Raw genomic sequence first — 22,520 nt, 5'->3', positions numbered from 1 at the left:
GGACATGGTCGAGCATCAAGCAGATATGTCAGAATCCTACACCCTAGCCATCGACGCTGAAACACTAGGTGAACATGGTGACCTTCAAAGGTTTGCTAGCGATGCATCCCTTCTGCTAAGCGGTCGATACTTCGAAGAATGAGATCTATCGTGCTGATGGCTTGATGGACGTCCATCCAGTGTGTCACGACTGAGTTCGACGGGGCAACGCCAATGCGCCGTTTCCAAATTTTTTGTCGAACCTTCGCCCTATATTCAGGAGATGATGATTGTTACGAGAATTTCTGTACCAAGATCAGTTCCACGTTTTCCTTCCCGTCGGTGATGCGCATTCCACCATAATCCCTTTTCCAACTGGACTGGCCGTCCTCCGCTGAGGCGTTTGTGTTTTATATACTTGGGTACCAGCCACTTCCAGACATCTGAGTTTGTGCCATGGGAGGGAATTCAAATAGCTAGAATGAGCGGTTGAAGTAGGATCACAAGGCTGGGAATTCACTTAGTCCATGAACTTTGCTTCCGTGCCGTTCCGTACATTTGTCCTTTATGGAAAGATTGCCACGTCCCAGCATCGTAGATATATACGGATCAAAGCTCCGACTGTTTGGGACCATAAGATATCTCATGATGAGCTTTCTCCACTTCACATTCATTTGGACCCCGGCCCATGACAACCTGCACCCCACACCATTAATCCGGACAACCGTACCTTGTTCCAACAGCAACCGGGCATGCTTCGCATGGCCTTGCCAATGTGAAGTATCCCACGAACCCGCCAACTTATTTTCATTCCATTGCTGGCAAAAGTATAATAAGTTCGTTCGTGAGAGCAATTAGAGAGGCACTCCGATTTGCGCGTACAGCGGATAAACGAGATACAGGGTCTTTCCCACGATCCATCTATATTATATATTGCCCTCCAAGAACAAGGCAGATCTACACCATGCCGATCGTATATATAGGCCTGCCGGGAACGCTCTTGCGCCCATCAAACATCCACCCTGGGCAGCATTCCATCGACAACCATTTTCCATCGGCAACAGAGAATCAACCACCTAATATGCTTCCCTACTTCCTGCCCGCTCTATTTCTCCTCCCCAGTGCCCTCAGTGCACCAGTGATCAACGCCGCCGCAGCGACCGTCGGCAAGATCCGCGGCGTGCGAGATCCCATCTACCATCTCTACCTTCAAGCAAATGCGAAAAACCGTGCGTTCAAGTTCCCCGGTTTATTCCAACATCGTCATTTTTCTACACCCTCATGCTGCAAATCAGTGACCGCGAACTGCTAACGCCCTCTCCCCCACCATAGAAACCATACCCGTCCTCGGCCCTGAAGCCTCTGCCGAAGAATTCACCATCGGGTCGACCATCCAGAGCAAGAAAACCAGTCAGTACCTGAATATCGTATCTGCGAGCACGAGTTATAAGCCTGTCGTTTTCGGACCGACGGGCGAGACGACGGCTTGGGGGTTGGAGGGGGACACAATCATTACGACGCAGGGGAGCAGTTTTGGCAGACGTGAGTATAATTTCTCTTCTATTCTAGTATGGGCCGTTGGTGGACTGATAGGTGTTGAAAAAGTGGAGGCAACCGAGGAAGAGAGGCAGCTCCGCCAGGAAGAAGATAGAGGACGCCAAAATTGCTAAAGCTCCCTATAATTGGGTACTTACTGACGCTGGGCGTTCCCTGGAGTCTTGAAGAGTGTGCTAACTGAAACCCCTTTACTAGAGTTGAACTGGCTGGTATGCAAATCCACCGATTCGGGCTACTACGACCTCTACTTGCAAACTGGGTAAGTGAATTGTCAAATACCCGAGAGCCGAAAGATTAACCAAGGAATTCAGGAGCCAAACACCAAGTGGACGATCCTGCAGTAATTACCAGACGATTCATCTCCCATGCTTGTGTTAGGCTGTTGCGAAACGACTTTATGTGCATATGGCAATGGATGTTGGAACAGGGTTGAGATTCGCCGAACCGTGGCACGCGAATAACAGACCGGTATGGAGACTTGGAGTTCAGAGCTCATTCGACAATGTGCGACCTTTGGGACACATTTCTTCCACTGAAGTGTTCAATTTGTGCGGTGAATACAAGCGGAATAACAACCAATTTCACGAAATCGCCCCTGTTTATCGAACGCAAGTGACTGAGGTGGAGGGAACTCTTCCTATCGTTCCAGCCTCCACACACCCGAAACAATCTGCTGGTTGAGAGGAACCCCATATAGCGAGATGTTGCGCTAATTTTTCCTATTGTGTCCAAACTTATCTTTGTTCCCTTGAAATGGGCGGGGTCTTGGGGCTTGGTAACGAGCGATTCCCTGACCGATCGGCTGTACCAATTCGGCAATCTTATGGATAAGTGATTAAGGAGCTTTTGAAAGGTTCTAGTGCGGGTACAAAGTCAGGTCTTATGGAGGCCTGATAGGCGCATCGTCGCCTTGCGATGGTTCAGTAAATTGTATAAAAAGTGCGATATAAACGCACCTATAAAAATTGAGGTCCCGGGAGATAATTATAAATAATGTATATGGCTGTATACTTTAAGGCTACGGAGCGAAAAAGGGTCAAACTGCGGATTTTTTCCGCTGATAGGCTCAGTGATACGGCTACGTTGGGGATGAAAGTATACGAACGCGAGGCGCACGAGAGAAGAAACAGAAACCAATTGTATCACGATATTCAAGCCCCTTTCGAGCTCATTGACCTAATCGAACTCTGCAAGCTGGTGGATATAATCCTCAATAAATCTTCGTATCCGATTCAGATTGAGTCTTTCAGGCCTGCCGTGACGCTGATGGTATATACCTGACGCAGTGCTAAAGGGTTGGCGAATATGATACATTATTACTGACGAAGTCGTTGGCGTGAGCCCTTGCATTTCGCCCTTTCCACCGGTGATCTCTGAGCCACTGTTGTGGTCTCCCGAGGAGATAGACATTCATGAGTGTGGTCATTGGCGCGGATGTCCGAAATAACGCTGCGAATTTGCTGCATATGAATACTTTCAATGCAATATCGTCTCTGCTCGTTGTCCTTCCCTTTCTCCTGTAAATGAGTGATAGATAGGTCACTGACGTAAGTGACTCTTCCCCTTTCCAAAGCCGCCAGGATGCGCTTAGTATGACGGACAACGCCCAAATCGCATTCACTACCTGATCATGAAGAGAATCGGAGTGTTCAATTGTCATTTTCGATTGCTGATCGGCAAGGGCATGTCCCTGATGCGCTTCGGCGTCATTGAGCAAAGGTAAAAGAAAGAAATTATATTTCAATGTGAAACCATCGCTGTAAAGGATTATCATATGTGCGTATACGGCAACTTGAAGATAACGGCTAGGCAATTGCTCTTGCCCCTCGAGACATTTGTGAAATTTTGCCGCCAAGCTCGAGAGATTCTGTGAGACTACTCACTGTACAGAGTTTCGTCGGTAATTCTCCACGCCATTTTTGCTTCCGGCAGCCTCATCAAGCCCGGCTTGCACACAATTCGCCTGATTCTATATCTCCGTTCCATCTACTTGACTTTCCTACAAGCGTAGCTCCATCAGAGCCCCAAGATTTACTGCAGAAGAGGTCGGCGACCATGCACTCCACTCGAAGTTCCCCACATAAATTCTGCAGGGCGACGGCTCCTAGAATGCCGGAGGGCGCCGCTGTTTTATTACCAGGCCAACCGCGCTGACATTCGAGCGGCGCTTGTCGAGCAACACGCTGCTTACATTGTGCCGGGGAAGTGCTTATACTTTGGAGGGAACAATGGGGCACAGTAGCGTCGCGCTATGCTGGGGACTGTGATCGTGAATGACTCGCTGGGTGGGATTACCGTTGAGATCGAAAAGATGATGAGATCACGAAGTGATTGGATAAATGTCATTTCCACCTGCGCACCAGAGTGAACACGTGATGGAGAAACTGTTGGTGCCGAGCCACTAATCATCTAGCTCTTAGATCAACTGAGACATCAACTTTGCATCAATTGGTTCATAAATTAGTGGTGAGGTTTTTGACCGCCTTTTCCCCAGCCGACCTTTTAGTGTGGTGCGGTCTTGTTGCAACGGTACGTCTTGCCCAGGTGTACGAACTTGAGACTAGCACACCCGGCGGGAAGCCATCAGGTGGGAGAACTGAACCCCACGATTTTCAAAAGAAAGAGCTGTACGGTTAAGGAATGCTGGAGAGGTAAAGTCCAGGACTCGAGTCGGGTATTGATGAATCGCAACGGCGCTGAATAAAATGCTCACCTACCGGTATTATCCAAGATTTCACATGCCATTTCGAGGTCCATGCCAAGTGGTCCTGGCGAATACTGAAATCACCGGATGCGCAAGCGTTATCTTCCGCGACGAAGCTGTGTTGCTGGACTCCGGTAAAATGGTAAGGGATGTTTCAAACATTCGCCCACAGGCCAGAGAGCGTCAGGGGCTCACGATCCTGAAGATGGCCGATTGTCGTCTAGACTCAGAGGAGTTGAATTCCTTGTTTGAGTTACTCGGCGGTCGTATGACAGCTTTCTGTTCCTGGCACCCGGAGGATCTCTGGAGGCTCTTCTTCAGTAAGATGGGTGAATAGAGCCAAGGACAACTGGCTATGGAGTCATGCCTTAGATCTATTCATTCGCATCAACGAATGCCGTCATTGGTGATGTGCCCGGAGCCAGCGGACGAAAATAATTTTCGATCATCAAGTCAAGGCTGACTTGTAGCTCCTCGGAACAGACGTTCTGTTGTGTTGGAGATCTACACCCCGGATCATCGATGGATGAATGTCTACCCCGCAAATTTTACGTTTCGGCACCCCGGGGGCAAGCATTTGGAATATCGTTTAACGCTTAAACCTTGTCCAAGACTCCAGGTACCCTCTCAAAACTGTACAATCCCCTTTGTACCGCTTCATAATCACTCCAGAGCCGCACTTCAAGGCTCGAGATGGCCGTCATGTTGGCAAAGAAGGCGGACGGCGGTTTGGTAATGCTAACTGATGATTTGGTGGCTGCACTACTCCGCACTGACAGCGTGCCGAAGTGGTACCTGTCGCCGATGCGTGTCTTAGTTAGCCTCACATGCAATTCCGAAGCGGAATGGTTCCTCGGTCTCCCAGGAGGCACGCCGCCCGGAGTGGCTGCGGCGGTGATACAAGGGGCACGACGGGAGACAGCAGCACCCCATGGATGTCTGCGTGGCGATGCGCCCGCCATGCATGCAATCACCTGGGCGCTGAAGAGGAGTTCGACACGAGGCGAGCGCTGGAAAGCTGGGCAAGCTGCAACGAACAGCCAGGGATTGGCTGCGTGACCAGCGATCTTCGTCTCAACGGCTCGTGAACGCTAGAATGATGTTGTCTTACTTGTACTCGTAGGATGGGCTCGAGGATGGAGGGAGAGCTGCGGACTGCTGGTGTTGGTCAATTTTCAAGACTCGAAATGCGCCTGACGGAGGCTCGTGGGGGTTCGTCATGGTGGAGGAGGATGACGATGGTCATCATATCTTTCCTCCCGTCGCTCGTTATCAAGGAAAATTCCAGCAGAGCGGATCCAAGAACTGCACTCCGGAGGTCTGTTCCATGCTGGAGGTGTTGTGGTCCGTGTGAAAGCGTGGAACGACCAGCGGTCCCTTCCCCGTTCCCCTCCACCCCGGACCTTCTCTCCCATGGCTCCTCGGCCTCCTCCGCTCATCGCCGCCGTCATCCATCAGGAGTGGTTTCTCTCTCGCGCCTCTCCTCGCCAACGGCCTGTTGCGCTGTGGGAGATGGGCCCTTGTGATAGGGTACCGACTCCTATTCGCGCTCCCCGAACCCCTTTTCATGGAGACTGTTTCTCTTCCCGCAGGCCAAAGGTGGCCACCAGGTTTAGCTCGAGCGAGATGAAGGGGAAGGCGAACGATTGACGTCCTTCATCTTCCCGCGGCCCCCTTGGCGGCGGTGCCCCAAGGTGGTCACCGCCTCTCACTCGATGGTGGTTGTTCGATCAGCCTTCGTTGCAGCGTCCAAACGGCTTCCATCGCCAGGCGCCGCACACGACGATGCCCAACGCTTATCCTTTGTCGGTCAACGCCGCTGGCAAGCTACGTGCTGCCATTCGTGCGAAATGCCTGGAGAGCAAATGTGCCAACGCGAGCCACACCCGCACAGAGCAGACCCCCCAGTACCTCAGGGATCCCCCTCCCGCAGCGGACTCGATCAGGTCCACGGCTGCCAGCCCGGCAGACGTTGTGTATGGCTGACAACGTTGTGTCCACCGAGGCAAGCGCCCGCAAGCAAGCAGCGCCATCAGTGCCTGATGGTCTCCCAATTGGCCCCATCGGTCGTGGCGTGCAAGCCCTCCGTCTTGCCCTCGCCTTTTTCAAAAGTGCTCCGAAGGGCATGCATCCAAGTGATCCAACACCTCCAGGGTGTGCACAGTAGGGAAGCGAAGGCGATGTAACCCTCAAGCTCATGGGCAACTCGCCGCTGTATGTGGGGTGCCTGCTCGGGGCTCTCCTGCTCGCCATAGCCAGAAGATTTGATCCGTCCGCTTCTCCTCCCATGCAGCGCGGCCATGGCATGCTGTCAAATCTCCCGCATCATCACCCTCCTTACCCCCAGTACACATCTCAGGATGACCATCTTCGCCTTTTTGATATCCTAGCGTGCATCCTGCCGCGGCAAATCGAATGCAACCCCTTGGCACCTCCATCCTTCACTCCCCACGGCATGAATCCTGATCTTATCACGCACGGAGACCAAGGGTCCCTATATCTAAATAATACCCACATACTAGAGGTCTCCCCTCCTTCATTGAGCGTTACCCCCCCGTCATCACTTTGTTTATCCATTTCACGCATACTGTACTCGTTATTCCTCCGCCTGCAGATGCTACTCTGTTGACAGCCTTGTCCACTTACACATACCTATTGTTTGCCATCGCCATGTCGTCACCCTCAACCCAACACACTGAGGCCCAGAAACCAGAGAACAGCACCGCAGCCGCTGCCACCGCCACGAACAATGCCGCGGCTCCACGGAAACGAAGGAGAAGAGCGCCGGCAACTGGGGCAAGTGAGGACTGTTTTGCATGTAGGAAACGGCAGATCAAGTGCGATCGACGGCGACCATACTGCGGGCAGTGCATCGAACTGGGGAAAGATTGTACCGGCTATCGCACTACACTGACGTGGGGCGTGGGAGTTGCCAGTCGCGGAAAGCTTCGAGGCATGTCACTCCCCGTGCCCAAATCACCGACGCAGACCAGCAGCACTGCGAGGCAAGAAACAAAATCCCAGAGCTCAACTGCGTCGTCGTCGACGGCGACGCCTACAACTCAGGGTCCAACCAAATTGGAGACCCGACACAGCGTCGATTTCGGCGTGACTTCTCCTATCAGCCCAACAAGCCCTACATTATATTCTGGACCGCATGAGTACAATTATTTCGGTCCCACGAGCCCCATTCCCATTCCTTCACCCACCACTGGGGCTCCCATGGGCTTTGGGGGACCTGGTTATGGGGACCACGTGGATGCATTTCATCCGCATACATCCAAATTGAAGAGACCCCACCTACAGCCAGGGTTTCATTTACAGCGATTGCATACATCTCTTCATGCACCATATGACGAGACGGGACTCTCCACTTCCTCAGCATCTCTCGGTACCCATAGCGATAGCGACTTTCCCTCTCCTGGCGAATACCCTCCTACTCCTCATGATGAGTTTCCTTTTGGAGACTCATCCCTTCCTCAGTTCCAACCCATCAACTGGCACGACCAGACGCCTATGAGCTCCATAGACAACTTCCAGTTTTACGATATCCCGCGCACACTTCCAATGGCCGATGACCTCAGCTCCAGTATCAGCTCCGACCAGAGTGTGCAGGACCTGTCCGACGCCAGCTCCACACAACAGAACATGGGACCACCTACATTTCCCGAGATCTTCATTGAAGGCGAGATGGCTTCGAGTGCGAATGGGTTCTCTCAGTCAGGATTCTCCTATCTCCCAACGGAGGGTATGTCTTCCAATGGTTCAGGCCCCTTGTCTTCAGACGAACTCGCGCTCACTACTGCCATTCCTCAGAGTCTTATCCTCGCTTCGCCCCCTTCCCCGCGGATGCAATACCTGCTGGACTACTACGACAGATTTATATGCCGGGTACTGGTCGCTTTTGACGAGCCCTCGTCCAACCCTTACCGGATGCATGTGATGCATCTGGCTATGAGAGACGAAGGACTGCAAAACGCAATTGCCGCACTGGCAACAAACAACATGAGGATGCGGAACGCCCTACAAGGCAGGCGAGTCAGTACGGCAGAGAATGATGGTTATCTGCCAGAGCACTCCTTCCAGGCCATCTCGACGCAGGAATTGCGCGAGATGCACGGCGAGCCAACCGATGAGGAGAAACACTACAAAGCCGCCTCCGTGACACTGCTCAACCGCAAGTTGGCGCGCCCAGGCGGCGCTCAGGACGACTCCGTCCTGGCGACCCTTCTGATTCTCTGTCTTTTCCACGTCTGCGACTCGGGTTTTGCGAAGTTCAAGACGCAACTGGCGGGCGTGCAGAAACTACTAAGTATGCGCGATAGAAGCGTGCAATCTCAATTCATTGGTTGGATCGAGCTGTTCTTTACGTGGTTTGATGTCATGACCAGCGCGGTCAACGACCGCGAGACGGAAGTCCAAGGCGAGTCGTTGGACATGACGAACCTCACTGCCAACCTGGGCGCATTGGAGCATCTCTCTGGCTGTGAAGGCCGTCTCTTCAAACTCATCGCAAGACTCGGTAGACTCAATCTAATGAGCCAAAACCGGGCCGTAAGAGAACAGGATACGACACCCCGCGCATCACCGAAGCCCAGGCGACCAACAAGAGACTTCTACTCCTTCAACTTCGATCATTATGACGGGAACGGGTGGGGCGGTCTGATCAACGAGCGTGTGTCCCCAACAACACCGCCGGCCGATCACCGCCCGACCGCGTTTTGGATCGAGTGGAATGACATTCGCACGCGCCTCCAAGCCTGGCAGATGGATCCGCCCGCCGGAGGACCAGTGTCGTCAGCAGACGACGGAAACCAAACGGACGCATCGTCGCTGCGGCACATGAGTGAAAGCTTTAGATACGCAGCACTTCTGTATACGGAGCGGCTAGCGGAACCCACTCCGCCATCCAGCGCATTCAACTTCCAGGCGCTCGTAGCACAAGGTCTTCACCACATCTCGCAGATTGGCGTGGCGAGCTGCATGAACAAGTTCCTCCTCTGGCCACTGTTCATCATCGGCACCGAGTGCGTGGACCCAGGACACCGCGCCACGGTGCGACAGAGATGCATTGAGATTCAGCGCGAGAGCGGCTTCTTCAACAACCTGAGTGGCCTGGAAGTGTTGGAGAAGGTGTGGCAGGATTACGATGAGGGGGAGAGTAACGGCGGGGCCGGCCATGGGCCATTCGGTGCACAGCAGCAGGCGTTCCGTTGGCGTAGAGCCATGGACCGTGTCGACGGGGAGTACATTGTGATATGAAGGAAGGGGTCTACCTAGCACTGGGTGCAATGTGATATTTCAGGCAAGGAGGGTCCTGATTGGCCAACTGGGCGCTGCTGTGTTGGCGTTTCTGAGCACGAATTACGATAGGTTACGAAGAAGATATCCCACGCGCACATCTATGGTTCTGGGAACCAACGTACATAATCCTCGCGAAAAAATGCTATTGGATGCAGGTACTGGTACAAACCCTCCTCGAGTACATATGTTTGTGGGGTCGGGTATTGTTTCGGAACATGGGCAGTGCTGTCATTTGTCTATCGAAAATGACAATAATGATAAGGCAGAATTATGGCGTCGTTGAAGTCTCTCACTGCATATTCTTTCCATGAACTTTTGCGCAAGAGACCATTGCTGCTGACCATACCTCCGTACTCACTCCTCAACCGTCCATCTCTGTCTCCGCCATAATTGTAGTTTCGGCCATACAATCTAGTACACTGTACAACCTCATACATATACACCGCTTCTCGATCATCTGACTGCACCTCACAATAATTTCACCTTAACACACACACATGCCTACGCCCGTACAGTCAGACTCAACATCACACTCGACTTCCCTTCCCCAACGCGCACGTCATCCATTCACAAGCCCATCACAGAGCTCCGTCACCGTCGCACCTATTCTTCTTGCGTCCGAATCCCCCATAACCACTCCGTAGCGCGCATGTGAACACTCAGCTACGCAGGCGCGCACAAAACCTGACTCTGGTGCTTCGCGGCGTGGTAGTTGTCAGGCGCGCATGTCCACCAGGCCAACGGTCTTGCAGATTTTGTGCTCGCCGAGCGGGTGGGTGGTGTGAGGTGTGAGTGGTGATACAGATGGAGGGACGGGGGCATCATGCTGAGGAAAGACAGGAAGCACAAGTGTGGAACCATCGATGTCAGCTATAGAGTCGTCTTTTTGGACACTGTGCGCAGCGAGCGCTAACAGTGTATTCTCACCGACAGCATAATCTTCCCTCCAAGCAGCGAGACCATAATTCTCATTACCCATAACATGAACCTAAATCCATCCAAGGCGTATCTTCAAGCAGGTAGTACGGGTGCATCTGGTCGCATGCTATCATACTACATCAGACATGCATACCTACGTAGCCACGCATGCATACGGTATTTGATATTACCGGAGGCACAGCCAGCGGGATGCCTAGTCTAGGGTCTGGGGACAGCGTATATGCAGTTTGGTGCAGAGTAGGTCTGCGTGTGAGCCTGGGCACATGGTGTTCGATATATTAAATGGGATGGGGGATCTCCGGTTGTCGGGAAGGGTGTGACGTTGAGTGGAGTGTCATGCAAGGCAGATGGATGGTGGTGGGATAGACAGGCAGCGGTTTATACCATGGCTGGCAGGCCAGTTACTGTGCACAGGACGCGGATTTGCATCTTCTCTGTGTGTGCAAGGTGGAGGTGCGATCTCTACGATCACCAACTCATGGATCTATTTCCCCTCCACCACCGATGCCTGATCGCACCACCTTCGTGCATCGCACCATCTGACTTCCCCTCTGTTACCCTCCGTTATTTCTCCAAGAACCAGAACCGGCTTTCAGCTTTCCGGCAGACGTGAGGTTTCACAACATCAAGCATCTGTCAACTTAGGGAACAGAGACATGGACAAACTCGCAATCGCGATGATCTGCAGTGTACACAGTATAGGCAGCCTTTCCACACACAGTTAGCCGGGCGTTGGGCGTTGGACAAGGTGTGATTGGTTGAAGGAGAAAACCCACACTATGAAGGATTACAGTTCTGACAAAAACAATGGTTGATTTGAGCCTTACGGCTGAGCGGTGGCAAGGCCACAAAACTGTGTGCGAGAAGTGGTTTCGGAATCGCCGGTGGATTGTTCGGCCTTGTGCGATGGTGATGGTTCATCAGCCTGGCTAGAGGATTACAGAGTAAGAAGCATTGTATGTAGATCGGAATACCGGAGGGGTAGACGAAAGCTAGTTGATTGGTATTGAGCTTCGTACATTTGTGTAGCAAATCACACGGCGCGGGCGAATGATGCGGCCGCATGGAGACACGTGTGAATTGCGCCTGTACACTGCTGTAAGCAGCGCACATACTCGGTAGTCCAGGCCAAATCTCCTGTGAGAGATGGCTATCTTTCTACCAAGTTACTGGCGATCAGCGGACATTTGCGGAGCCAATAGGAATACTGGTAACGGTCACCACGAGACAACGCAGCTTTCTATTGCTGGGATTATCTGATAAGAGCAATGTTCAGCGACTGACAGGTACAAAATCGCTCGTGCCTTTCCTGTTCCTGTGCACTGACTCCGTCCCCGTACCTGCACCGGCTATTGTTCCAAGGGGTATAGAATCCCTTGGGAGGGGTTGACGCCGGTCCAAGTGAGGGGGTCGCAGGCGCGGAAGGCAAGGCAGTTTTGGTAGGCGCGTGAGCTATCTTGTGTGTATGCATTTGGTGACTCTGCTTTGCAGCTGGACAATCGTGCTGTCGGGACAATTGTCTGTTTTGATGCTGTAGACCGGAGAGGAAATTGCAGCTTGGGAGAAGTTAGAAGATAGATAGGCATCCGGGAGTGTCCGTACTCCGTGCCTGACAACATCTTCATGCAGCGCACAGGCCTGTAGATAATGTGCGAAAGATACCACGATATGGCGCAAGCAAGCACATGCTAATAGCTTGCTGGCAGTGTACCTGAAAGCACTGAGGCTTTTTTGGAGCCGCAGACATCCGGAGGCTCTTTGATAGGCGGTGCGAGCGTTGGTATATGCGAGACGCATCCGTGTTATTATTCCCGCATGATGCTAGACTGCAAAGTTCAATCTCCGTGTGCACAATGTCGTCTGGCGAACAGGACACATGCTACGGAGGAGCAATTCACTGTTCCGTCGCGGTTGCAGCGCGAAGACCAACAAAACAGTGCTGGTTTGATAAAAAACCTCTAGCGATCTATACCAAAACTCAGGACTCGAAGGACTTAAATCGTGTGCACATTTGATAACAGACCTGACCGTGGTAGAAGTCCTATGGTCCGGATAGTCCCTAACGGAGACTCGCCTGTGATTGGACTCGGGACGGCTAATTAAAAGTGCAGCGCAGCTGTAGCATGCGGCTTGAATTCATGTCAGGATGCTGGTCCTTGAAAAACACACCGCTGGGTGGTAGGGATAGGAAGATCTGGGGGTTGCTTGGCTATAACACCCGGAGTATGAACGCGGCTGTATTGCCATATCGGATCAGAGGTGCTGCTCGTGGCACAATGTGGCTGTGGCATCGATGCGAGATGGAAGAAACCCCCACACTCTTTTTTCTGGAGAAATTCTTTGTACGTAAACCAGTTTGACAGCTTGCTGTGGCAAAAGTTCGCTGGTTAGGAGCCTCGGCAGGGACCGTTCGCTATGCCAAAGTGGTAAAAATGGGAATGTCCATTCACAGTCGTACCCGCCTCGATCCGCCACCACCATTCTCCATAATGCCATCATGACTGTGTCGTCATCATCACTGACACATCAACGCCGTCGCGGAACGCAAACATTTCACTCCATCATGGCGCGACAACGAAGGCGCAGTCGCTCAATGCGTCTCCCTTCGCAACTCCGGGGCCTCCATCGTAGCTTGGACGGTCCGACTTAACTCTCCATCGGGCATTGATGATACGCTTTGTTCGCTTGTTCTGCACTCCAGCTGTTAGCCGAATCCGAAAAACGATCCGGATACGCTCACCTGTCACTCGAGGTCGCCATTCGTCGCCCTCCCATTTTCCGCCGACGGCCAACGATATGGCCAAGCGCAGACGCTCTACCGTCGCGGTTTACGAGTCCTCCACCACAGAGCAACCATCAACTGTGCGTGAAAGCAGCGCAGTCCAGGATTCCAAGACACCGCGACGCCAGTCAACGCGCGCGGTCGGTGCTGCAACATTCAATCCCGAAGATCCGTCCGGGAGGATACGAAACGGCATACCAGCGTCTGCGGACCGTGGCGAGGGCGGAGTACATGGTGCTGCGGGGAACTCAGCAGCCAAGGAGAAGCTCTCCGAAGCCGCAGTGAATACGGGAGCACCCGGTGATCATCGTCGCCGGACTAAAAACAAGAGGAAAGGGTCTCCGATAGAGCGTGCGATAGGGGACAGTGCGATTGCAGACAACCCATCTGCGAATGCACTTCTTCAAGACGCTGTCACGACGGCTGACCCGGTGGAAGACGTGGGGGTGACGGCGGACCCCGAAGTGGATGAGGGCTTGAAGGTGGAAGACGAGGATGAGGAGGAGGTCAAGGAAGCTTTGTCCCGGCCGCCGCCGGTGAACTCCGGTTTCCTGCCCCTTCCTTGGAAAGGGCGGTTGGGCTATGTATGTTCCTCTCTGCTGGCTACATCGTATTCTAGCGGAGGGCTAATCAGATGCCTTCGTTCTCCAGGCATGTCTCAATACCTACCTTCGCAGTGCTACACCGCCCGTCTTCAGTTCACGGACCTGCCGAATAGCAAGCATTCTGGAGCACCGACATCCTCTCAAGGACCCGTCACAGCCAGAACATGCGACGAAGAATCGGCCGGATAAAGAGCAGCCCGCAGACCATGCGAGGGGCCAGAGGTATGTGGAGGAATTAGGGTTGGCCAATGCACGCGACATCATCAAGATGGTGCGGTGGAATGACAAGTTCGGAATCAAGTTCATGAGGCTTAGCAGTGAGATGTTCCCGTTTGCGAGCCATCCAGAATATGGATACAGGCTGGAGCCTTTCGCGGCAGAAACGCTGGCGGAGGCTGGGAAAGTCGTTGCGGAGCTAGGCCATAGGGTGACTACACATCCAGGCCAGTTCACGCAGCTTGGCTCTCCTCGTAAACCCGTCATCGACGCTGCGATCCGTGACTTGGAATACCATGATGAGATGCTCTCGCTGCTGAAGCTGCCACCGCAGCAAGATCGCGACGCACTGATGATTCTGCATCTCGGCGGCGTCTTCGGTGACAAAGCTGCTACCCTTGACCGTTTCCGCGAGAACTACGCGAGACTGTCGCCGTCCATCAAACGCCGCCTCGTCTTGGAGAATGATGATGTGTCGTGGTCCGTTCACGACCTTCTCCCTGTCTGTCAGGAACTGAACATCCCCTTGGTCCTCGACTTCCACCATCACAACATCATCTTCGACTCCAGCAGGATCCGTGAGGGAACGAAGGATATTGTTAAGCTCTTTCCGGCCATCATCGAAACATGGCGGAGGAAAGGCATCACTCCGAAGATGCACTACTCCGAGCCATGTCCGGACGCCGTCACCGCTCGAGCGAGGAGAAAGCACTCGGCGCGTGTCATGACGCTCCCGCCGTGCCCGAACGACATGGATCTCATGATTGAAGCCAAAGACAAGGAACAAGCCGTCTTCGAACTCATGCGCACCTTCAAACTCCCCGGATTCGACCTCTTCAACGATGTCGTTCCGCACATGCGGCAGGACGAGAACAAGCCGTTCAAACCGAAGCGAAAGAAAGCGCCGAAGAAAAGCGGCAAGAAGAAGAAAGCGGCGATAACAGACGATATCGAAGCTTTGGATGAGAAACTTGAAATAGAAGTTGAGGAGGAAGACCGGCCGCCGCCCTTGATACCAGACGAGGACATCAGTATGGGTGGACCCGACCGTCGTGTCTATTGGCCGCCTGGTATGGATCACTGGCTTCGGCCGCCAAAGCGCGTGGTCAAGAAGAAAGAAGATAAGGAGGGGGTGACTGCGCAGGCGCAGAAGAAGCGGAAGATCACTGCTACAGTCGCCGAAGACCCTGATATTTCGACAAATAGAGAGTCCGGAATAGAAACTCCAGTCAAGAGGACTCCGGGGAAGAAAACGCCCACCACGAAGAAGGCACCGTCAAGAAAGGCGGCTGCTAGGCCTGCGCCCACGCAATCGCCTTCGGAGGAGAGTAGCTCGTCCTTGAGCGATTTGGATGACGGTGAGGATGAGGCCTCGAGGAGGAACGTTCCTCCGCGCGCTTCTCCCGTACCAAGTAGGCAGAGATCTGGACGTGTATCCAGAATTAGCTATAAGGAGGAGCCTGGGGATAGCGAGTGACAGAATACATAGGCAGCTTCGCAGATTGTCTGCCCAACGAATATTGCACCACTTGACTAGCGCATCAGTATACCCAATGGTTCATAGTGTTTGTCCTCCCTTCTGGGCCGACGTCTGGTTCCTCAACAAAACAACATACTTCACCTTCACACTCGACCCTCAACAAACAGTCTCCATTTTCACCGGTTAAGCCCGAGCTCCTATCAGATCCCTCTCCTGCGTGGCACACGGCACCCGGCCCCTCCATTTCACCATTCCGTATTTCCTCCCCTCTATAAATCCCATCCCACGTCTTTCCCGCCTCCATCCCAAAATGGCAACCTCACCGGTCCTGCATTAGCGTCCATCTCTCACAGCCACACCCTCATAGCCAGCCGTGAATCTCGCAAATCTCGATTCTACAAGCGACACCGTGAGAGATAGCGTGCGCCATGGCTGGCAAAGAAGATTCCAGGGGATGAAGCAGCCGCAACTGTGGTGCAGGCAGGGTTCTCTGCTCTCTACGATACCTACCGTAGGATAGTTTAGGAATCTACATATGCAGTAAGGCGATAGCGTCGGGAGGCTCGTATTCGTGGCGGCATGGGTGCGTGAAAAGTTTTCTTTCTTGTCTTGTTTCTTCAAGGGTTGAAATTGTTATTAAGATAGAAATGCGGAGGGAATGCATAGGGAGGGTTTAGGTTCTTGGTGATGGGTTTAGCGCCCGTGGCTGAAAATGCGGGGAGCCTGGGGTAACGAGTCGTGAGCATCTCGAGTTGGAGGATGATGCGGGTTTGGGCGGTTAGGATCGGATGCGGAGATTGCAGGATGAGAGATGGTTTCGACTTCGAGAGTTTGGCTTCCCAAGGGTTGCAGTGAGTAGCAGTTGATGGGAGGACCGTTCGGACGAAAAACGTCACGAGTATGCAAGTGCAGGCAATGGGACCCATCCTGATGGCTTGATAGTTCCGGTGACACTCGAGACCATCACAGAGAACATACATAGGGCTGCGTAAACTCTGTATCCGACGGAAACCTCTCCCATGCTGGGAGATTTCAAAGAACTTACCGAATACTGTTCTGCTTGATGCATATAAGATGGTGCTGGCTCAAGCACATCACTGAGCCACCACGCACCCAATGCTCATGTTTCTTGCGCTATATCCTGATGATAGCAGTTTAAAGGGTTAATACTGTGTCAACTGCCGCTCAACGGGAGTCTCAGGCTTAGGTTGGGGGTTCAACTGCCTGTTCACCTACAAAGCGAAGTCATTCACTGGCTCATTGCGGATGTAATAACATGGTTAGAGAGAATATCTTGCCGTCATGTGTCTACACCGTGTGATATATTGTCCATACAAATGTTCAAATAGGGCGCATCCTGCGTAGCATCCGCCGCAATGAAACAGTGTCCGGACCCGCCTGGGGACATTCACTCTTCTCTTCCCATTTTCCGCCGTGTCTTGCTATTCAAACCCAATTCCATTTGCTCAAAACCATTTTCCTCCTTGACCCAGAGGAATTATGTCGTTCTCTTTAGGATGGCATAGGACCGCGAGGATTTGAGGCTCAGTGATCCAACCCTATCCCGCCAGGATAACAAACGGCGACTAGCCCAGCCACGCAGCGCAGAACTGAGAAGACGAGGATAAATCAGACGTCAACTTTTTTTCCTCAAAGCAGTCAGAGATTGAAGCATATCTGTTCATCTACAAAGGCCGGTACTCGTACCTTATTGGGAAACACCACTTGCATATGCAGGCACACTACACTTGGTCCACTGCGTGATATTAACTTTGGTTCGCCAAAAGACACTCCACATTTGATTCAATAAAGAGATATCATTCCCGTTGAGTTTTGGGCCCCTAATGACAGTCCCATCAATCCTGGATGCCACCTTCTCCCTCTCATTCATCCAGGTCCAAAACTCCACAACAGGACTCGGCTTCCCGTCGACACCTCTCAAATACAATCTTCTCAAACCCAAATCTCAAAATGTCCACATCCCCTCGGCGCACTGTTCCCTTTGTGATAGCGTTGAGATATCGGCTCAGGGCTGTCTAGAGTGGTCAGAGCTGTAGTGTTCTTCTCTAGCTCGGCATGTTTGCGAGATAAAGAGGCGTTGCTCAACTGTCCTGATGAGGTATCTAGTGAATTTGGTTTACTATTCGTCACCACTCGAATCGGGTAGGTCTTGAGAGATGGTCCCATGGGGTCTAAAGTTTGGACGAATATTCTGTGGAAGAAAAGTCTCGGGAAGGGAAAGTTCCGGTTCAAAAGCTCGAGGTCCAGGACATGTACATGCGACTCTCAATTCCGGTAGTAATTTTCAATACATTAGCATGTGCTGCCCGGTTCCACCCTAGCGATGAACTCTTTCAACGATGTGTCGAAAGCGACTGTGAATGTAGCTAGTGTCTGGGACCCTGGCGATATCACAGTTGTGCAATATACCCTTAATTGATCCATCGCCTCCCAAGGTCGCCACTCCTCAGTTACCATCGCCTCAACCCCTTCCCCATACATTCTTGTAAGAATCTACCCATGCCCACTCACTCCCCTTTCCTTGCCCCCTTCCACGCTGGCAAATGGACAAAGCGCCAAGTGACAGCCAACATGCCGCTTCCCATTGTACCTAGGCGGCGGCTTCACCATCTCCTCGCCCACGACTTCATGCGCCAACGGACATGCATCTGCACGCCGGCAATTCCCATGATACCAGAAGAAGCACGTCTCGGGCTCTTGTGAAGAGGCAGAAGATAGAGTATGTGAGCTGGATGCTGTTGTAGCGAGCGTCTTCGCTTCCGTGGCAATACCAGGCTTCCTATCCTTGTTCATCCCGTCATTTTCTCGCTCCTTCTCAGGCATGCTACTGTCCTGCACCCGACCAAGTGGATCTCGTAGCGGACAGAAGGTTAGCTCACACTTCCTGAAATGTACAAAACCGGTCGGGATGGAGATGGGCCAGGTGATGTGATGTTCATGCGCCTTCGTGCATGCATTTCCTGCCCGACAGTGACCGTGGTACCGGAAGAAGCATGTCTCGCGAGGTGGCCCGGAGGTCCGTGGCGGTGGAGTTGCGAGAAGCGAGGAGAGGAAGTCTAGCGGGTCTGTGTCTGGATCGCTGTTGGAGGAAGGTGGAGATGGAGGTGACATTGCGTGAGAGTGGGAGGTCGAACAGTCTGGGGTAGAGGGCGGAGGCGTAGATGGCTTGGTCGGATCGGGTCGACTATGGGGTGGACGAAGGAGGGGATCGAAAGGTGAGTATGGTTCGGGCGTAGAGTGAGCTACGCTGGACGGTTGTGGCGTTTGCGTGAGTCGAGGGCAGCCGGACGCGGAATCCCATACTTCTGTACATCCACAAACATTATCATGAACTTCGAAGAGGATGGTCGTTTCAAGATTCATCCTGTGGTTGGGGTAGGCGAGGTTGTGGGAGGGCGTTTCGTAGAGGGAGGTACGTGAGGTAGGAACGTGGGTCGATTTGACGGTGGGAGTGAAAGCGGTGAAGCGATATGCCTGGAATTATCGATGACGCCCTAGCAGAAAGTTTTTTCCAACCCGTTCGAAGAAGAACAGACACTGGGCCCCTGAAGTGATGAACACAGAGGTGAAAAGACAGGTAAAATTGGACTGTGTATGAAGTGGAGTGACGATCCTCTAAGGCTCTAACATAGGGCTGGTCGCCGTATGCCGCCTACGATTCTTGGGATGACGTGGGCCTAAAATAAAAGTACGCTCACCAAATCCTGCTGAAGAGAGAAGAACCCAGAATCGCCAAAGAAAGAGACGACGCAAGCTTCAGCGAAGCCCATGTGCCAATGCCTACCACTCCCAGAAAGATTCCCAGCGTCCGCAAGTTCCGCCTCTCAACACTGGAACCCTGAAGCTTTATTTCTGTTGGTGCACCCAACTCTGTCACAGTCTCATACTCTGGCACGTATTTGAATTCGAAAAGGGTCTCCGTCCCTGCTAATCCGTGTTTCGCCTCTACGATGACCGCGTAGAAGATGCGCTTCAGACGGTCGATGTGATTTCGGTCTAACGAGGCACTGGCGCGGTATACGTAGCATAAGGCCATGAAGAAGAGGCACTGGCCTGCCATCAAACCCCAGTAGTAGAGTGATGCCCGCGGTAAATCAAGGCTATCTGCGAGCTCGTTGCCGTTGAGCCAACGAGCACTGGCGACGAGCATGTCTGCGGATACGTATGTTGGCGGCTGTTTCTCGAGGGATCTGATGATGTTGTTTGCTAGTACTTTCGACATGTCTGAAGGTTGAACTTCATAGTACAGTAAAGACTCCATGACTGCCTTCGCCTTTGAGGGGGTCGCGAGATAGTCCGTTGGAGTTCCGAGCAAATACCCGATATATCTCCACAAAGCAACGTAGTCTTCTTTCTCTTGCTCCCTCAGGAAAATCCCCTGACGTGGGAAGCTGAGCCATATCAAGGTAGCGCAGAAGGTCCCAACAGTTGCAATCTGGTCCAGGTCATTGACAGGTATACCCCATTCCGCCACATTGTAATAGCTAGGCCGATGTTTCGCTAGCTTCAATATCCGTTGTCTTACAGCCGCATGAAGAAAGCGTACACGAATTGACGATGCATGTCCTGCACCGCCGGGTTTGAGCGATTCGAGTGATTTTGTACATTGCAGGATATGCTGGGTCGTCTCGAATAGCCTCCTCCTGGCCACCTTTGTTGAGAAGCCACCAGTGCGTGCTAGGGTTTCGACAACTCTTGCTGCACCCATGCCTCCTAGGAGCGATTGATAGGCCAGTCCAGTAAGAGCTGGTCCACCGTAGCGGTAAAACACATCTTGGCCTCTTTCAATCTGAGCCCAATCCAGCCAAGGCGGAATTGTGTTGATTTCTTCCCATAGCTGGGAAAGCTTGGGATCAGATGTATGGTGTCCCTTTAACAAAGCGTAGAGATCTCTTTGCGGCAATGGGAGCCGGTCTGATTCCTCTCTCCGTGTCCCTTCGATGGTATGAGGCGGGACTTGCTGACTGTTGCTCCGCGGAAGTTGACCATTCTCTGGTGGCGAGATGGCGTTCAGGCGGTCGAGACATTCTTCAGCCAGTACATCATACGAATGCTTCAATGGCTCTGCTTGCTCGGGTGTTATATGATCTTCTGTCCATTCGAACTCATAGCCCCAGCAACTGCAAGAGTTAATATACGATCCGTTCTGAATTCATGTACTATGCTTAAGAGGAATACGTACTATCTCGTGTTCTCAGTCCGTCGGCGGAAGGGGTTTCGCCAAGCCATCACTTCTACTACAAGAAAAGCACATAAACAAGAAGCGGGAGTGAAGAGCCACTAAATAAGCACGAGCGAAGACGCTATGGGAGGATCATGGGATGATGTTCGATAAGAGGGCAGTCAATTGTTCCCAGGCGCTGGAACTAAGGGTTGAGAGGGTCATGATGGAAGAGCATCATGAGCCTATATAAATGAACAGAGTATGATAAAGTAGTCTCCGTGGGGCTCGTTTTTACTTGTGGTACTAGGGCCCGAATCTCCGAGGCATGAGGAGCAGTTCGGCATGCGGACGAAAGTGGCGATGTGGAAAGTTCGTAGCGGCGCTCTTGTGACGCAATTCCAGTGGTAGTGGCTGCCGACTGACTGTGGCTGTTGTGTGGCGTCGAGGTCCGTGCGCAAAATTTCCATTTCGAAGTTCCCTATCTCAGACACTTCCCCTTTCCTTACGGCTCAGGAATTCGCACCCTTCAGCCATGAATTGTGCCAACTGCGCGCGGACTACGCTGCGCTTGTTCATTAGATCGTTGACGAGAGCTGACCCCATTTTACCTCCTCGCCTCCCGCTCCCGCATCGAACCCATGTCGCACACTTTTCCACCTCTCCGCGTTGGTCCCAGACCTCCACGGCAGAAACCATAAGTAAGCCGAAAAGCAAGAAGCTTCCCACAGAAGCAAAAGCCGAAAAGTTGAATGAGAAAGATCAAGCGAAGAAGGCCACGGAAAGCGAGAAGAAGAAAAAGGAGCCGGAGCCATGGCAGGTTCACAAAGCAGCAATAAAGAAGAAGCTGAACGGCGAAGCCTGGAACCCGCGGAAGAAGCTCTCTCCTGATACGATGGAAGGCATCCGGCACCTGCACCAGACCCAGCCGCAAAAGTTCACGACCCCTGTGCTAGCGCAATACTTCAAAGTCTCTCCCGAAGCGATCCGCCGAATACTGAAGAGCAAGTGGAGGCCCAGCGATGAAGAGGCGGAGGAGAGGCTCAGGAGATGGGACAAGCGTGGAGAACGGATATGGTCCAATCTCGTGGAGATGGGGGTGAAGCCACCTAAGAAATGGCGAGAGATGGGCGTGGGGAAAGCCCAACCGGGACAGAAGCCAAGGTGGAAAACCGGGCGGAGGAATATGGTTCCTGTAAACGACAATATAAGGCGCGAACGCGAGATTTTCAAGGACGACCTGATCCCGATTGTCGATGGAAGAACTGGGGCGCCTATCTCCCCGAGGCACACTACCATGGCGGATCGGCTGCTGTGAAAAAAAGGATGGAATGACTGAGACTCTTTGTTTGTGAAGATAGCCGACACTGGATCTCAGGGGTCTATGCAGGCGCAAGGCGTCTTCAGAAGGACAAGGCAATCGGGATTGACGGCTCGAAAATCGCCTGCAACAAGTAGATCCGAGGTACTATGGATCAGGCACTTGAAAGCCACGGACGGATAAAGCGGTCACGGAAATACCGCTCTATAAAGACTGTGAGCCACATTGGAGCGGAATCAAATGTAAAGGGGAAGGCTGGAGGACTAGCTGTCTCTCCCCCATCTGGATTTCGTTCCTTGGTGGGGAGACTACCCATTTTCCAACCGTCTGAGCCAGAAAAGATTCCAATTGATAAGGAGAAGAGCAGATTTAGAGGACTTCGGAATTGTCTGATTTGAAGGTGGGTTTGCGCAACCAGTAGAGGACGGAAATAAGGAGAGCCCTCAACATA

At 52.6% G+C, this 22,520-nt stretch overlaps 9 protein-coding genes across 9 annotated transcripts; 4 read left to right on the top strand and 5 right to left on the bottom strand.

Moving 5' to 3' along the window:
• Positions 1 to 730: 730 nt before the first annotated feature.
• On the top strand, positions 731 to 2,054 carry EI97DRAFT_436152 (uncharacterized protein). The gene is made up of 4 exons (XM_033799032.1): positions 731 to 1,208; positions 1,312 to 1,521; positions 1,732 to 1,795; positions 1,848 to 2,054. The coding sequence occupies exons 1-4, from the start codon at positions 1,061 to 1,063 to the stop codon at positions 1,912 to 1,914; spliced, it is 489 nt and encodes a 162-aa protein (XP_033650814.1). The 5' UTR covers positions 731 to 1,060; the 3' UTR covers positions 1,915 to 2,054.
• A 2,782-nt stretch (positions 2,055 to 4,836) lies between these two features.
• Positions 4,837 to 5,249, bottom strand: EI97DRAFT_503558 (uncharacterized protein; the record flags this gene model as incomplete). Its single annotated transcript, XM_033802788.1, has 1 exon — positions 4,837 to 5,249. The coding sequence occupies exon 1, from the start codon at positions 5,200 to 5,202 to the stop codon at positions 4,837 to 4,839; it is 366 nt and encodes a 121-aa protein (XP_033650813.1). The 5' UTR covers positions 5,203 to 5,249.
• A 1,305-nt stretch (positions 5,250 to 6,554) lies between these two features.
• EI97DRAFT_469676 (uncharacterized protein) lies at positions 6,555 to 9,823 on the top strand. Its single transcript, XM_033801722.1, has one exon. The coding sequence runs from the start codon at positions 6,911 to 6,913 to the stop codon at positions 9,500 to 9,502; it is 2,592 nt and encodes an 863-aa protein (XP_033650812.1). The 5' UTR covers positions 6,555 to 6,910; the 3' UTR covers positions 9,503 to 9,823.
• A 1,089-nt stretch (positions 9,824 to 10,912) lies between these two features.
• EI97DRAFT_436150 (uncharacterized protein) lies at positions 10,913 to 11,596 on the bottom strand (the record flags this gene model as incomplete). The annotated part of the gene is made up of 2 exons (XM_033799031.1): positions 10,913 to 11,190; positions 11,261 to 11,596. The coding sequence occupies one exon, from the start codon at positions 11,594 to 11,596 to the stop codon at positions 11,261 to 11,263; it is 336 nt and encodes a 111-aa protein (XP_033650811.1). The 3' UTR covers positions 10,913 to 11,190.
• A 1,683-nt stretch (positions 11,597 to 13,279) lies between these two features.
• Positions 13,280 to 15,654, top strand: EI97DRAFT_424526 (UV-endonuclease UvdE; the record flags this gene model as incomplete). The annotated part of the gene is made up of 2 exons (XM_033797139.1): positions 13,280 to 13,849; positions 13,917 to 15,654. The coding sequence occupies 2 exons, from the start codon at positions 13,280 to 13,282 to the stop codon at positions 15,561 to 15,563; spliced, it is 2,217 nt and encodes a 738-aa protein (XP_033650810.1). The 3' UTR covers positions 15,564 to 15,654.
• Positions 15,655 to 15,784: 130 nt separating this feature from the next.
• Positions 15,785 to 16,544, bottom strand: EI97DRAFT_436148 (uncharacterized protein). The gene has a single exon (XM_033799030.1). It carries the CDS (start codon positions 16,490 to 16,492, stop codon positions 16,184 to 16,186), a length of 309 nt encoding a protein of 102 aa, XP_033650809.1. The 5' UTR covers positions 16,493 to 16,544; the 3' UTR covers positions 15,785 to 16,183.
• A 1,372-nt stretch (positions 16,545 to 17,916) lies between these two features.
• EI97DRAFT_159757 (uncharacterized protein) lies at positions 17,917 to 19,115 on the bottom strand. The gene has a single exon (XM_033793331.1). It carries the CDS (start codon positions 18,948 to 18,950, stop codon positions 18,081 to 18,083), a length of 870 nt encoding a protein of 289 aa, XP_033650808.1. The 5' UTR covers positions 18,951 to 19,115; the 3' UTR covers positions 17,917 to 18,080.
• On the bottom strand, positions 19,116 to 21,146 carry EI97DRAFT_159756 (uncharacterized protein). The gene is made up of 2 exons (XM_033793330.1): positions 20,770 to 21,146; positions 19,116 to 20,707 (listed from the first exon to the last, which is right to left on the bottom strand). Exons 1-2 carry the CDS (start codon positions 20,814 to 20,816, stop codon positions 19,282 to 19,284), a joined length of 1,473 nt encoding a protein of 490 aa, XP_033650807.1. The 5' UTR covers positions 20,817 to 21,146; the 3' UTR covers positions 19,116 to 19,281.
• Positions 20,933 to 22,066, top strand: EI97DRAFT_480920 (uncharacterized protein; the record flags this gene model as incomplete). Its single annotated transcript, XM_033802034.1, has 2 exons — positions 20,933 to 21,420; positions 21,463 to 22,066. Exons 1-2 carry the CDS (start codon positions 21,284 to 21,286, stop codon positions 22,064 to 22,066), a joined length of 741 nt encoding a protein of 246 aa, XP_033650806.1. The 5' UTR covers positions 20,933 to 21,283.
• Positions 22,067 to 22,520: the final 454 nt, after the last annotated feature.

The sequence above is a fragment of the Westerdykella ornata genome (genome assembly GCF_010094085.1).
Source record: "Westerdykella ornata strain CBS 379.55 unplaced genomic scaffold EI97scaffold_28, whole genome shotgun sequence".
In the NCBI taxonomy this organism is placed as follows: domain Eukaryota; kingdom Fungi; phylum Ascomycota; class Dothideomycetes; order Pleosporales; family Sporormiaceae; genus Westerdykella; species Westerdykella ornata.
This window is presented reverse-complemented; position numbering and strand designations above follow the sequence as displayed.